Genomic DNA, 15,712 nt, shown 5'->3' with positions numbered 1-15,712 from the left:
CTAACTGAGGACATTCCCTCACATTTTAAAGAATCTAGCCAATCTGGGGCCCCTGCACATGTGGGGCCCCTAGGCTACAGCTTTGGTTAGTCTGTGTGTTACAATAATCCATGACAGCTAACATCTGGAGGAAGGAAGACTAAATGAAAAATACTCGTCTGTTCTTCATGCATGTCACATTTACACGCATGTAAATTAATGATAAAGTACTATGTTCGTCATACTTAGCCTTTACTGGTATAATCTTTGTTTTACAGTATTGCAAAACAGGTTGGTTCACAGGTTTGGTTTTTTTCACGGATGACATGTTTTACCACACAGGTTGTCTCACAGCAACCGCTGAGGAAGACAAAACATGCTTACCGTGTGTGAATATTGTAGATACTGTAGGAGGCCATGTAGGAATGACGGTAAACCTGGAGCAAAATAAAGACAGAGGGAGAAAGATTAAAAAATGACTGTCTGAAACATTAACGAGAGAAGCAGCAGTGCCACAGATAATGACATCATGACAAAAAAAGGAAAAGGAAAAAGGCATCAAACAAAACAGACTGCTGGCTGTTCTCAATGATAGAATCTGTAGACAATGCAATTTCCATGGGTGACAGCTGTGGGACAAGACATTTTAATTCCATCTGAGAAACCCATCATCGCCGAGTGCCTGTGCGCCGAAAGCCCAGGAGAGAACGAGACACAGAGAGAGAGAGAGAGAGAGAGAGGCATTCAAAGTGACAGAGGGGTGCATGTAAAGCTGTCTTAAACCCCCCCTGAAGAAGCTGTGTCTGACATGATAATAGACCTCTGACCATGGTTGATGAGAGGCTACGGAAACAGGCCATACTTTTGCATTTCATCATGAAAATGACACTCAGCTATAGTACAGAGCCTAAGAATCTATTGTAGGGAATTACACGGCTACACTCTACTGCTAATATTAAGATTTCTCAGAGATGCACTTGATTGGAAGTGGGTGTAAGCTGGGACAAAACTGTGTTTCTGTGACTTCAATTCTGTCATTATGGGCATTTTCTATTGACATTTTTCCCCTGAAGAAAGCTTTCAAAAAGTAGTTCTGCCACAAAAGCAATAGTGAGGTCGGCCACTGATCGATAAGGTGTTCCAGTCCGTTCCAAAGGTGTTGGATGGGATTGAGGTCAGACTTCTGTATCAACCCTAATACCAGACAAGAATGTTGATATTGCACAATTCTGCCAAATGTTTTTGTTCAATGATGTCTTTTAACTATCAGTAACAACATTTTTGAAAATATTTTTTGTCTATAACTTCTGCACTTGGTAGCTAAAATAGGTAAAAATCAAAGTTAAGTTATGAGAACACACATATCGTTTTTATTGAACTACACCTTCCAGACTACGAAGCTAAGTGTTTTAGCATCTTTCATTCACTTACCTGAAACGGTTAGCATTAGCATTGCTATGCTACACTTTTGAGCTACTTATCCACTCCATTAACACAGTAACTTTCAAACCATATCAGGCTAATTTGAATTCTCATTCTAGCTAAAAGCAAAGAAAAGTGCAGTGCATTGTTTTCTCATGAGGGGAGATGAGAGTAAGTGTTGTGATGTCAGCTTGGCCAGATAGCCATATCAATCATCTTTCTCTTAAATATGATTGGGCAGGTATTTATTATGTAATAAATTCCGTAGTTTAGCCCCGCCTAACTGCAACCCAGTAACAAGGGAAGGGAAACTTTCTAAAGAACTACATAGGCTATGTCAAAGGCTATTTTCTCATACTTTTTAGGTGTTAACTATATGCACATTAGATCCCAAATTACATAATTAATAGCCAATCATGGATTTGCGTTTCCAGGGGCTTTAAAAGGAGCTGTGGAAACAAGTCATAGATTGATGAGTGTCTGGGACTCTCACCAAAATAGCAGTGATCTCCTAAGCTGGGACAAGTTGATCTTACCCTGTGTATCAAAAGGGTATCAATGAAATAGGCACTGGCAAAGTCATTCCCAAGACACATGTACTGTGTAAAATTGTGATTTCCAAGGTCAGTAGAAGAAGCATTTTTGTTTACAACATTTGTTGAAATCGTATCCATCACAGAATACTAATGCTGACAGCTGACTACTGTGGTGCCATTCAACATGAAAGGTCAGTATGAGAGCACATACCTAAGTGTAAGCTACATACATAAAATATATGCTCAGAAATGATATAAAACCTCCAAGCATGTTGTGAGATTTAAGCTGCCCTAGCAGGGCGATGTGTCTCCTACCAAACAGGAACAGAAAAAAGTCGTCTGGATTAATGGCTATCAGCACCTTTTCATTTTACTCAGGCTGTGACAGCAAAAAGTATTGTGCACCCCAATGGCACAAATGAGAGTTTTAAGTGCTCCCTGATACACCTTGAGGGGATGAACTGGAGGCTACAATCGCTCTGCATCATTTTGGAAGGTGTTGTCCTGGATGGAGCTCATTTAAGACCATTCCTTCAGGCTATGCAGCCCAACAGAGGCTAAGCCTTTTTATTTTTCCTTCTCTTTTTGCTGGTGTTGTAAAGGTAATGAAAGACCAAAGGATTGGTTTATCATTTTAATGTGCAGAGTTGTGCAAGGATGATCATTTGCTCTGTTAACGTTTGCATGTCCTTGAGGAAATTAATGTGTTTTAGGAGGCCCACTCCTCTCTTTCCATTCTGGCTTAGGCCCAGATAAGGTAACATCCTGGGTCTTGGAGTAAACAGGACAGGTTTAGGGGTCACAGGCCACATACATCTTAGGGCTCTTGGCTTCCTGTGTCCTTGGGAGATGTGGCTCTTATCTAGAATACATGTGCATGTAAATTTATACCTCATGGCTGTAATCATATAAGCTGATACACTGACCAATCACAGATCATTTCTCTGTTCCTTCTGCAACTATAATAGAATATGTTTGCTCTTTGTTTGGTGAGACGAACAGATGCAAATCTTTGTGTGTTCTGTCTCCTTATTGTACAATAATATTTTTTAATCCTCAATCCTGTAGTGTTTTGTGTATTTTTTCATATGTGTGTTTAGTGTTCTCAGACAATTTCCACAACAGTGTATTGTGCCTGCTGGTGTCTTGATGCTTGCTGCCGGCACATAACTGCAAAGAACAAAGCTAAACTTCATTTATAACTTGTTGGACTTGGTTACTGCTGCCCATCTTACAAACACAGGACTTAAGAGTAAGAAAATTGCACAAACAGAAGAGGTATCAAACCAAATCATCATATCCTTTCAATAAACATTACAGGATTTAAGGATAATCTCAATTTGTAACACCTCGCTGGAGGACAAAACTGCAGAAGAAGCAAGCATTGGTGTGGCAAAACCTGGAGCCACCCAGGGTGCACAAGGCTTTGCAGTGAACACGTTATTAATGATCATTTTCATATTTTGCCGTGGACGTGGTTTGAAAAACAAAGACAAATAAACAAAGTGTAGTACAGTAATTCAGGAAACAGGCTGCTCATGAAGTTATCGATACTTAAGTTCATTAGCTAAACAAACTAGATGGCAAAATCACTGAAGGACCTCAGTTGGTTTAACGACTTCAACAATGTAGAAAGCAACAATATTTTTACGATAACAACGGAGCAAATGACTATGTGTAATGTCAAAGGGGTCTCTATTGACAAACCCACAGAGAATTACCACCAGACTCTGTAGTTACCCTCAGCTCTACAGATCTTTACAGCATTTGTCAGTTCATCGTTTTGGTTATACGGCTTGCAACTTTACTGTTAAGATCCTTCTCACCACTCTCATAGCATATATTTCAGCTCAAACAGGCAGCTGTTTTCACTAACAAAGCTCTAAAAACCCACTGTATAGTGCCTGCCCAACACAACAGCAGACAAAGTTAAAGACTGGCTAGTGAACATACTGGAGCATTTAATGGCTTAAGAGCCAAATATTTTTTCTAAGGAGACCAAAAGCAGAGGTAAAGAGAGAGTGAATATTGGACTACTGGAATGAATGGCTCATTTCTGTAAATGTACAGTGTCATAGAAGTAACAACACTGGCCCCTCTTAAAGGATAATGCTGGCAATTTTCTATATTTTTCTTATTGTCAACAAATCTCATGTGCAGAGCCAAACCAACAATCAACTGATCCCACTTACAAGTATTGTATGTGTATCCAACACCTGATTTATTATATTCCACTGTGCCGTAGACCTCTATTGTTGTCAATAAACTATTAAAAACACATCAATGAGCTACACCGTTGCCCTGGGTGACATATTCCTTTGCCCCTGAACAATGGAGGTCTATGGCACAGAGGAATACGATAGACTTTGGATACATGCACAATACTTTAATAGAATAATAGAAAATTGCCAGCCATCTCCTCTTATTGTGAAATAATACTTGCACTATCAGGTTTATGTTCCAGTGTAAGTGGAATCTAACCCTTACAGATAATATTATTATCCTTTTCTCCAAAGTTAATTCTAAGAAATAAAACATGTTAATGAGGCTTATGGCAGTTATAAAGACATTATACAAATACTACAGTAAGACTTTGGATACCAGCCTGAGCATCCATGTGTGACCCATAACAATAAATGGTACATCAATAACACAGACTCTTGTTTATAGTGAAAGTAAATTACTGTTTAGAGAGAAGAGGATCCACAGAGCTCCAAGTGACTCATATCGACTTTATGCAGAGTGTTACTTCTCAGCACATACTGAATGTACTGCAGTTGACACAGGGGTTGAGTGTGCTCAATATAAATTTGCCGACGTTATTGTGCCTGGGAGTAATTCCCCAAGGTGCTCCAGACACATTTCTCAAACTCTGACATGTTGAAACTTCACGATTTTCAGCCATGAAATAGAAAAACTCTCCACAGGCCCCAAATGAGCCCTCAAATGAACTTTTCAGCAATACTCCATTAAATGAGGTGTAGAGCTCATGCAGGTATGGTGACCTTTGTTGTTGGCATGATGATAAAACAAAAAAGGTTGACATTTTCAACATCCTAATGCAATAGTGACTTTGAAGATTAATATAATGTCAAAAACCAAAAGCACTGACTCCAAAATAACAAAAAGTTATTAACATTACAAGGTTGATCTGAGCACATATCGACCACCTCTGACTATACGACATTTGAATCCCTCACAGCATGTCATTAGGTTTAGCTTTCAACATTAAAAGTTGCTAAAGTTAAAAATAAAGAAAATGTAATAATTAAATTTAGATCCGTAATCAGCTTTTGTTGGCTGAGTTTTGGCTGCAAGCCTAATTAATGTCCAAAACTTGTTGATACAACCCAACAATCTGATGAAAAGTATTTCAAAGAGCACCTTAGCAATCCTGGGATTAACATTAATTAGCTACAGCTGGCATAATCTGCCCATTTAACCGGAAAAAAACAACAGTAAGCACTGGCTAAAAATAAAAATCCTGCTACCTTAATGTTTCCTACAGTATGTTGCTCCAGATAATAAGAGAAGTAAGATGAAAGCATTTTTGATAAGAGATTAGTTAGCATCAGAGCATATAAAATGGGTATTTTGCCAATAAAGAACTGGATCCAAAATGGAACCAAACCCAAGTGACAACCCTCTTTTAGTTACCATCTTGATTAATATAGTCATTCTTTGTAGGTGTCACATGATTGAGTTTATGCTTCATTAGTTCTCATCATCTCTCTTTATTGTTTTAAGTTGACATAAACCACATGTTCACGTACAATTGAACTGAAAGAAACAGAAATGTGTCATGTTACCAAGCTGGACAAAGTGGATGTGCAAACAGACAAAGATGAAAGATGCTGACTGTAATGTCATATCCAAGAGAGAATTGGAAGCATTGAAACTGAATGAAAAGAAACTGCACAAATCATGGCTATAAGTTAGTGGGCTTTTTTTGGGCAAAAAGAGAAACCACTAGGACAGAAGACCATTAAATGCCAATACAAGGACAAAGAGTGTGATTTGGACTTTCATTTTTATAAAGCAAGATGCAAGGGCAGTACTTGGAAGCGTGTCTAGTGTTGAACTGGGGATGGTTAAGAGGATGTATGAAGTGAAATAAAAAAACAGAGACAGACATTTTGAGTGAATATGAGGATTTATTCACAGGACTGGGCTGTGTTCACGGAGTTCACCATATTCAAGTAAACCTGGAAGTTTCACCAATGATTCATGCACCCAGAAAGGTCCCTGAGGACCTGCAAAAACACATAGAGAAGGAACTAAAACAAATGGAAAGCCTAAGTGTCATAGAATAACAGACAGAACCCATAGAATGGGTGAGCAGCATGATGACTATAGTAAAACCAATTAAGATCAGGATATACCTTGATCCTCGGGGCTTAAACAAAGCAATAAAAAGAGAGCATTATCCTCTGAAGACAATGGAGGAAGTTGTTGCGGAGATGCCGAAAGCAAAGCTGTTCTCAGTTGTGGATGCAAACCAAGGCTACTGGCAAATCCAGTTAGATGGAGAGAGCTCCAGACTATGAATTTTTTAACTTACTGTTAGGCAGGTACAAGTTTAAGAGACTTCCTTTTGGGATTTCATCAGCACCAGAGATGTTTCAGAAGTGCCTGTCCCACCGTCTGGAAGGACTGGAAAGAGTTATGAATGTGATGAATGACATTATTGAGTGGGGAAAAGTCAAAGTCACATGACAACAGATGGAGGAAGCTGTTAGATTGACAGAGAAGTATAAACTTGAAACTAAACAGAGATAAATGCAAAACTGGACTCAGTGAGATCAGCTACGTGGGGCATGTGCTGAGCAAGGATAGATCGAAACCTGACATGGACATAGTGTGAGCCATACAAGAAATGCCGGAGCCAAAGGACAAATGAGCACTACAGAGATTCACAGGGATGGTTCAGTACCTAGAAACATTCATCCCAAATCTCTCAGAAGTGTCTGCACCACCCAGAAAGCTACTGGAAGAAGAAGCCATCTGGCACTGGGAGTATGAACAACAAAGGAGCTTCAAACGACTGAAAGAGCTTGTCAGTAATACACCAGTGTTAAAGTATTATGATGTTGAAAAGCCTGTCAGACTGTCAGTGGATGCCAGCTCAGGTGGTTTGGGAGCAGTGATCCTGCAAGAAGGACAACCTGTGGCGTACGGCTCAAGGTCACTAACAGACTGAACAAAGATATGCTCAAATTGAAAAAGAGTTACTAGCAATTGTATATGGCTGTGAAAAATTTCAACAATACCTGTATGGGAGACATGTTTAAGTTGAGTCGGATCACAAGAAGTCACTCCACAAAGCTCCAGCTAGGCTGCACAAGATGTTACTGCGACTACAAAAATACAGTCTGCAGGTGAGATACGAGCCTGGTAGTGAAATGCACACTGCAGATGCATTAAGCAGAATCAGCCTGAAGGATCAGTCAAATGGCAGACGGGAGGAGGAGTTGGATGTGAGCTGTATAGTTCAACAAGTTACCTGTTTCAGAAGAGAAACGTCAGCAATTCAAAAATGCAAAAGAACAGGATGAGGAGCTGAGACTTGTCAGAGAAGCAGTACAGAATCGATGTCCTGAATCACAGAGAGGAGTTCCAAAGTCAATACAAAAGTACTGGACTTTTAGAGATGCTTGAGAAAATTCATGAGGCACATATGAGAATAGTGAAGAGTAAAGAACGAACCAATGATATCCTGTTTGGGCCTGGGATGGCAAAGCAAATCGAGGAAGTTGTGCAGAAATGTCCAGTGTGCAACAAACACAAGAGAGCTCTTGATATCTCATCCAGTCCCTGAGAGAACATGGTCAAAAGTTGGAATGGATCTATTTCATTTCAATAATGCAGAATATCTTTTGTGTGTGGACTACTACTCTTAGTATCCAGAGATTTCAAAATTAAGTGGTACTACAAGCAAGCACATCATTATAGCTCTAGTCTCTAAAGTTTTGCAAGACATGGAGTACCTGATGAACTCTTTTCAGACAATGGAAGACAACTGGTAAGTGCAGAAATGCAGGAATTTGCAACCAGCTATGAGTTCAAACACACAACCTCGAACCCAGAGTTTCCACAATGCAATAGACAAGTAGAAAGAGCTATTCAAACGGTCAAGGCTATGCTAAAAAAGCACAGAAAATAACACAGGGTCACATTATCTCACACTGTGTGTTTGTGGCCACTTTGAAAATGATTGTTACTGTACATTAAAAAGGTTTTAAGGCTTTAAATGATTAAACATTTGGATGTGTGATTGACAGTTGTCTGATACTGTCAAACCCAACTGATGTGCCCCTTGTTCATCTCATCTACACTTAGATTCTAACTTGACTTTCTGTCAAAATGGCGGCACGTGGTACACCAACTCCATGCTTGTCCTTTCAGCAAAGTGTAGGTGATGTCACAGATTGTGTGTCTTTTATTTTTCGACGGTCAGTGGACTTTGAAAATGTCATAATAAGATGTCTGAAACAACTAAAAACGTTCATTACAGTACATACTGTGTTTTGGGGAAAATCAAATCACAGTGTTAAACATGTGGGGATTGTTTTATATACCTCAAAACTCAAAGTACTTCATCACACTGATGCAGAATCCTCTAAACCCTATATTCAAATAATTCATTTGCAATATCGCCTGCAATGGCCTAATACAACCACAGATATTAAATGATAAATACCTTAGGTACCTTGGTGTAAATGGTATAGCAAAATCTCTGATTGTAGATACACAGTATATGTTGTCATATTTCCATAGCTCAGCGACTTATTGTATATTCAGGTTATGCTTTTATTATATTCAGCATATGCTTTTTTAATACAAGGTTCCTGAATGGAAAGGTGACACTTTTAATATTTGTTTTTATTTCTGTGTGATTTGAAATTTCATCTGATGTGTTGACTATACTGTTGCTGCTCCCCCTTTGTTTATTTGTCTCATAATATTCAGCATGTACTTTCCAGTCAGAATGCAATAAACACATCCAAGAGGAACCAGCAGCTTTCAGGGACACAGTTAGGAACACAGGTGTTGTACTTCAACAATGAAATCACAAAAGCGTATTGTTTGTTTTCCGATGGCATGATGGGAAAAAAATGTTGATATATAATAGTAGATGTCACCATTCACTGCAGCAGCAGCCACCATTCACCCATTTTAAATGTATTTACAGACGGAATACAGATATGTTGTTTAAGGATGCAGGTGCGGCTTTTCCATCATAAAATTATACATTAATGTGATATTTAGTTATTTTTCTAAAATACCAGGTGGGCTCAACTGAGACAGCAGAGGTAGTTTCTGTCTCTGCCTTTCCCTTTGTCCTCAGCGCTCACATCTGTGACTCCCCACTCGCATTCACTTTGCTCATTTGTTCTTTCATAAGCATTTGAGGCTGGAGGTGGGACACTGGAATCTGAACTCATCTCATATGAATATTGAATAATTTATTTTTACCCCATCGGCATTATTCCGAGCATTTTCAAGACAAAGCTGGAGCAAAAGGGCTTTTCAATTTCTGTATTGACAGACAGAAACAAGCTGCAATAGTGTGCCATCATAGCAGAAAAATACAGAGCAAGTGCAAGCAAACCATCCATGTATGCCTTGACATGCAAACAATGGAGGTTGTCACTCAAAATCTGATACATCAGTCAACTTCAAACCCACACACGTTCTGTGCCTTTATAGCTCAAAGTGAATCAGTTTTCTTTTTTTTCTTTTTAAATATTTTTTCCCCTCGAGCGGAAATGGAACAGGAGATATGCATATAAAACAGGTAGATAACATGTAACAAATATCTCCCACCAGATTTGAATGCAGTTACATGGTGTATGACTTAAAGCACTAGTCTACAAAGATGTCATAAGGATGACAAATAAAGGATGATAAAATACATGGAAAGAAACAGTTACAAGGCTGCAAGGATTTGCACTGACAAGAGAATTACAAGATGTCTACAAGGCTAAAAAAAACACAAGCCTGCGGTCAGCAGTGACAAACAGGAATCCCAGAGATTATGAGCTTTAATCAAGCTTAATCACTCCTAGATACAGATGTAGCCAGATAACGGTATGTAATCCTACAGATAGGTAAGGCCACAAGAACTTTCTCCAACACCTTGTAACAGGACACTCTTTACTCACGTTAAAACAGACTCACTAAGTATAACTGCTATAGGTTATCAACTGTAAAGTACGGAGGGTATACAGAACAACTTACCAGTTCAAAGCCTGCATGGGATCAAAGTGTGTGATTAAGTGAGGACTCGTTTACTCATTTTAAAGCATATCCAGGTCCTTTTGTTGTTCTTTTCAACATTCATTACAGGTTATGATTAACTGCAAGCACATACTTTGTGGTACAATTCATAGATCAAAGCGTAGGATTGCAACAAACAAACATTAAAGCCGTGCTTGAGGTCTAAAAAAAAAGGATAAGGACTTAGATCACAGTGAAAAATGTCTATTAAGCTTTATTAAGCTTACTGAATGACACAAAACACACATCATTCTGATGCTACACGAAAAAAAAGGGCAAAAAGGATTCACATTAGATCTTAAACATTTAGCGGATCCCGAGCACATTAAAACATGAGAACAAGCACAATACGTTCAATACAAAAACAGTAACAAAGACGATGCATGGACTTTCAAAATCAAATATTAAACACTGGAGTGAGGTGTAATAGAGACAGTGCTAGTTGTGCAGTAATAAACATGGAAAGAGAAATGAGGACTGGTGCATATTGTACTTGTAGATGTGTTGAAGCAATCTTGTCTCCTGCATGTACATATTATGAAACTGCTGGCTTGATTATGTTCATAGGCAATGTTTTTTCAAATACAAACATGAAGCACTACATTTATATACGGCACTGTTATAGGGACGTGATCAGGGTGGATGGTGGGATCTACATATAAAGTGCTGGATCTTGACATTGGAGGCCGAGGTTTGCATCCTGAGTCCCATGTGTAGTAGGTTTAGACAACAAAAGGGCCAAAAGCTGACTGTAAAAGTGTTGATGATGCTTAAATTGTCATGAGACAAGATGAACTTCAAACTCTGTATGATGATCTACAGCCTGGTCGTCAGAATAAAACATTGGCACTGTACGTTTCTGCAAACCACAGAAATAACACGTGAAATATGTATCATCTCAACATTTCTAAAGTGACGTAGTTCACATGTGATCTATATGAGTTGATCTTTCCTATATAGGAGGAGGAGGGGCAGGTGGATGGTTAGTAAGTTTCTTGGCAGCAAGTTGGAAATCAGCAGAGAATACGGTTCGAGACCACCTTGAAACCGAAACCAGTGTCCGCTTCCTGTTTCAACCAACAGAAGCAGGTGTTTTTAGCGAGATGTCAGGACATTTGCAGCTGTTTTTCTGGCAAGAAAACCGGCTTTTTTTAGTGAGACATCGGCCGTTTTTTTTTTTTATTTTATTTTATTTTAACCCAAACCATGACCTTTCCCTAACCCTAACCATGTGGTCTTTGTGCCTAAACCTAACCAGACCTTAACCACAGCGTTGTCACACCATTAAACATCATTATTCAACAGGCATAAATGTTAATATGCTACGTTTGTAGAAATGTTGTTATGATACGTAATTCACATGTTGAAACGTATATATTCAACATTTCTGTGGTTTGCAGAAACGTTCAATGCCAACGTTTTCTTCTGGTGACTGGGTTGTGATCTATGATGTATGATGAGCAGTGTGAACTATGGTTGTTGCTTCATGTGTAATCAACTTCAATCTTTTATCATGTATTGTCCTGTGAGGCAGAACAATACATGAGGGTCGGGCCCCAAAATGATTTTACATCAACAATATTCTTAAGTTATAGTTTGCTGCCATATACAATTACAATTACATACCATTTTTTATAGTATATTATAGTTTAGTTATAGTTATATTATAGTTTTAACATTTTTCAGTTCAGTTTTCTTCAGTTTTGCTGATTTCAGCCAACATGTAAAGACCCTTCTGGTTAGTTTGCTGTATTGTATGACAGATTATTCCATAAAACATGGATACACAGTAAAGAGCCACAGATAGTTGCCTCTGTTTAGGAAATCAAAACTTCTAAGACTGGATTAATCAAGGTTATTCCAAGAGAAAATATGCAAGTTCTTTTTATGTATAACCACATTTTCCAAAATAGAGATTATCTATTCTACAAAAAAAATATCAAAAAGCTCCAACATTTGCTTTTTCTAACAGGACAAAAAGTAAACAGCACAAAAAAAACGTTGGTTCTTTCAAGGCCATTCAGAGCTAAATATGATGTTTGCATGCAATAGTTGAGTTTAACAGCCCCATTTTGATTAAAAAAAAAACAAAAAAAAATTAACATTACCATCAATGGAGTTCTAGTATTTCATGAATAAAGGCATCATGTTTATAATTATGTGCCCATGTATCAAGTTTTATGTAAGCAAACCCAAGTGCGGTGTCAACATATGCATCGCAGATCTGCTTAGTTAAATATTGATTCCGTCAATTAAATTCCAGCATCAAGACTATCATCTCTGCCAGCTTCCAGCCAATGTTTCACAGCCAAGAGGCTTTTGTCCATCGCTCGTGTTGCTCTGGTGGGATTAAATGTTCAGCACATTTTGCCATCATTTGTATCTCTGGCTAAGCTTTGGTCATAAATAAAACACACACAGTTGTCAGCTATTTTCAGGGATGTCAGTAGCATCCACACAGAGCGTACTGAAATATCATAAATTATACAGACAAAATTAACAATTTACTACTTACTTGAGTCATAAGAAAACTAAATTAACTGTTCTCTGATTTAATGAAAAACAAACCATACATACTGAAGACTTTTTATAATGTTCTTAATTTTATCAGCATCAGTAAGACAGCTATGATCAAATTGGCCTTTTCTCAAAGGAGACTGGAAGACATCCCGCTGAGCAGCGGACAAGCAGGGAATGATGTTCAACAAGTTGTGAGTCAGAGGGTTGTGAGACAGAGACATTAAAGGAATAATAAGACATATCTGTACAAATATGAATATGACGCAGCCAGCAGCTGGTTAGATTAGCTTAGCATAAAGACTGTAAACAGGCAGCGGTCTTTCCAAAGGTAGCAAAGGCTCACTAATTAAGTCAAGTCAAGTTTATAGAGCACATTTTTTTTAAAAATTAACCAAAGTGTTCAAATGACAGTGAAAGGCACAAGAGTAGAGATAAAATGACATCAGCTGTAAAAGGCACGAATAGAAGAAGACAATGATAAAATACAAGGCAATATCAAAGTATATGCACAAATGTCAAACATAAAACAGAATAACAACTGTAAGACAAATTTATGAATAAATAGATAAAAGATTATAAAAAAGTACTAAAGCCATTAAGAGCACCCAAAGGCCACTGAAAACATGTAAATCTTGAGTTTCGCCTTAAAAGTGTCAACGGAGGGGAAACGTTTGATTGAAAGAGGAAGACTATTCCAAAGCTTTGGGGCGGCTACAGCAAAGGTAAGATCTCCCCTCCCGACTAGCCTCGATCATGCAACAGTTAAACACAACTGATCTGAGGATGTAGGGGCAGAAAAGTTCAGAAATGTCCTGAGGTGCCAACACATGTATGTATATTAACACCTTAAAAACAAGAATTTGTGGGTTTAGAGCAACCTCATGGTGCAAAAATATAAAATAAGACCTCCCCTATCCATTCATCTTTAACCCACCTGACCTGAACGCCTTTGAATCGTGAAAGAGGATTCTAATACTTTCAGCTCATGTGCGTTTGCTTTCCTGTGTCTACATCAATGTTTTATGGGAGCCGAAAGCAGACATCATGAGACACAGCCACAAAAAAGACACGGTGATGTGCTTTCTGTCTCTGTCTCCTCCTGACTGATGTCTGTTTTTCTTGCCGCTTGAGGCCTGAGGGTGATCGAGGTTCCTGCCTTCCAGATGATTCTCTGCCTACACTGCTCCATCAGCTGAGCTTGCCAAGGGGGGTGTGTCTCTTTATTTTGGACAAGGACCATAATTGTAGCTATTCCAATCCTCTGTTTCGACCCAGCAGTTAACAAATTCAACGTTTTCCACACTGTAGTTCCTTGTCATACATAAACCATGGATTTGGTGATGCCCTAAAACCATTAAGTTATATGAAAAAGTAAAAAAATACTTATTTTTTCTTTGCTCATGATGTTATTTGAAACAATGACTTTAACTTTAAGGTTGCACATCCAGAACATTGTGCACTGTTATATCTTCATATCTTGCTACAAAAACAGGAAAACACAATATTTGAACAAAACAACCAATTAATTATAAAAAAATGGTAAAAATGAGAATCGAACTCTGTCACACTGTCTCATCTCCTGCAAAGTGCTGAAATTGGGCTCTTAGTGTCAATGGAGATTTATTTTATTCAGTTCACAGCAGACAAACCTGTTAGAAAAGGAATTTCTTTTCCTAAAATAACTAGCTATTATTGTTCTTCATTAAGCTGGTGTCAAGCTCAAGATTGTTTGTTTCATACCAGGCTGCCTGATGAACAACAAAGATAGTTACATAAATGTTTACAGGAAGAGTGAGTAACGCTGTGTTTCACTGGATGAAATCTCAGTCAAGTCATACGTTTTTCAGACAAGATTTGCAAGTCAAAATGCATTTCTCTCAGGTCCATCCATAATAAACAGCCAATTACAATCTCCCATGAACCAAATCACACAAACTATTTATTTTTTAGTGGAAGCAGTGCATTGAATGTCCATTTGCATGTGGTGAATCTAAGGAACTCCATATGTCATCTAATGATGAAGCGAAGATTTAAATTTGTTTAACCATGCAAAAAGTCTCTTGATGAGTTTTCTTGTGACATGGTCTTCCCTCTGATCAAACTGAAAGCAAACCATGAGCTGTGTCTCAAATCACATACTTCTGTTAGTACACTTTCATGTAGTACACTGTGTACACTGTGTACTTACTAGCGTAGTGCGTGAATTTTGACATGGTAATGTTGTCTCAAATCAAACACAGCCGTTGTGCACTTACCAGAAATGATGATCGCAAATTAGCATTAGCTAGCGTTAGCACTTACGTTATCGTTCACGCTACCAAATCATTACAGACTGCTAAATTAACCCAAAAAACATACTGATGGCTTAAATCCAACAACAGTATAGTGGTGCTAAGTGCTAAAAATACATGTATAACTTACATTTGTATAATGTGGCGATGTTCACCGTAGTTACGTACCCGGCCGCCATTTCCAGTTTGAAAAGTGGTCTCTCCCCTTCTGCTACGTAGCCAAGATGGTGACCATTGAGGACGAGAAGTGTCCATAGTTCCACACTCAACTTTTTGACCATTTTGAGTCCACCATCCGGGTTCTCACAGTACACTGCATTTTTCCAAACTTCTCAGTGTGAACGCGCATATGCACTCAAAATGTTAAGAGTAAGTACAGAAGTGTGCGATTTGAGACGCAGTAATGGTTTGATGAAGATGGGTTATCACTTCAGTCACATACGTAGTTCTTATTTATCGAGTGCTGATACTGGTTAGAATGTAGTTGTAAATCAAGACTATGACTTGTCAAGGGGACAAGTTTCACGACATATAAATACAAATACTCTGCTCTGAATAAAAGGTTAAATTATCTTACTAGAAATTCTTTAAAGCAAATCTACTCTTTGTCCCTCATTGAAAAATCCAGAATCTATAAATATGCAAATATTTTTCATTTCAAATAAGATGTCTCCTATTTCACTG

General features: G+C 38.3%; 1 protein-coding gene across 2 annotated transcripts in view; it reads right to left on the bottom strand.

Annotated features, from left to right (window-relative positions):
- LOC121907430 (inactive dipeptidyl peptidase 10-like) overlaps window positions 1–15,712 on the bottom strand; it is a 204,495-nt gene that overhangs the window by 31,231 nt on the left and 157,552 nt on the right. For both annotated transcript variants that reach the window (XM_042426992.1, XM_042426993.1), the window contains one exon: window positions 364–416. In XM_042426992.1, the coding sequence (XP_042282926.1) occupies window positions 364–416 (53 nt within the window). The remainder of the gene's footprint in view (window positions 1–363; window positions 417–15,712) is intronic.

The sequence above is a fragment of the Thunnus maccoyii genome, chromosome 11 (genome assembly GCF_910596095.1).
Source record: "Thunnus maccoyii chromosome 11, fThuMac1.1, whole genome shotgun sequence".
NCBI classification, from domain to species: domain Eukaryota; kingdom Metazoa; phylum Chordata; class Actinopteri; order Scombriformes; family Scombridae; genus Thunnus; species Thunnus maccoyii.
Note: the sequence above shows the minus strand (reverse complement) of the source record. Positions and strands in the feature narration are given on the sequence as shown.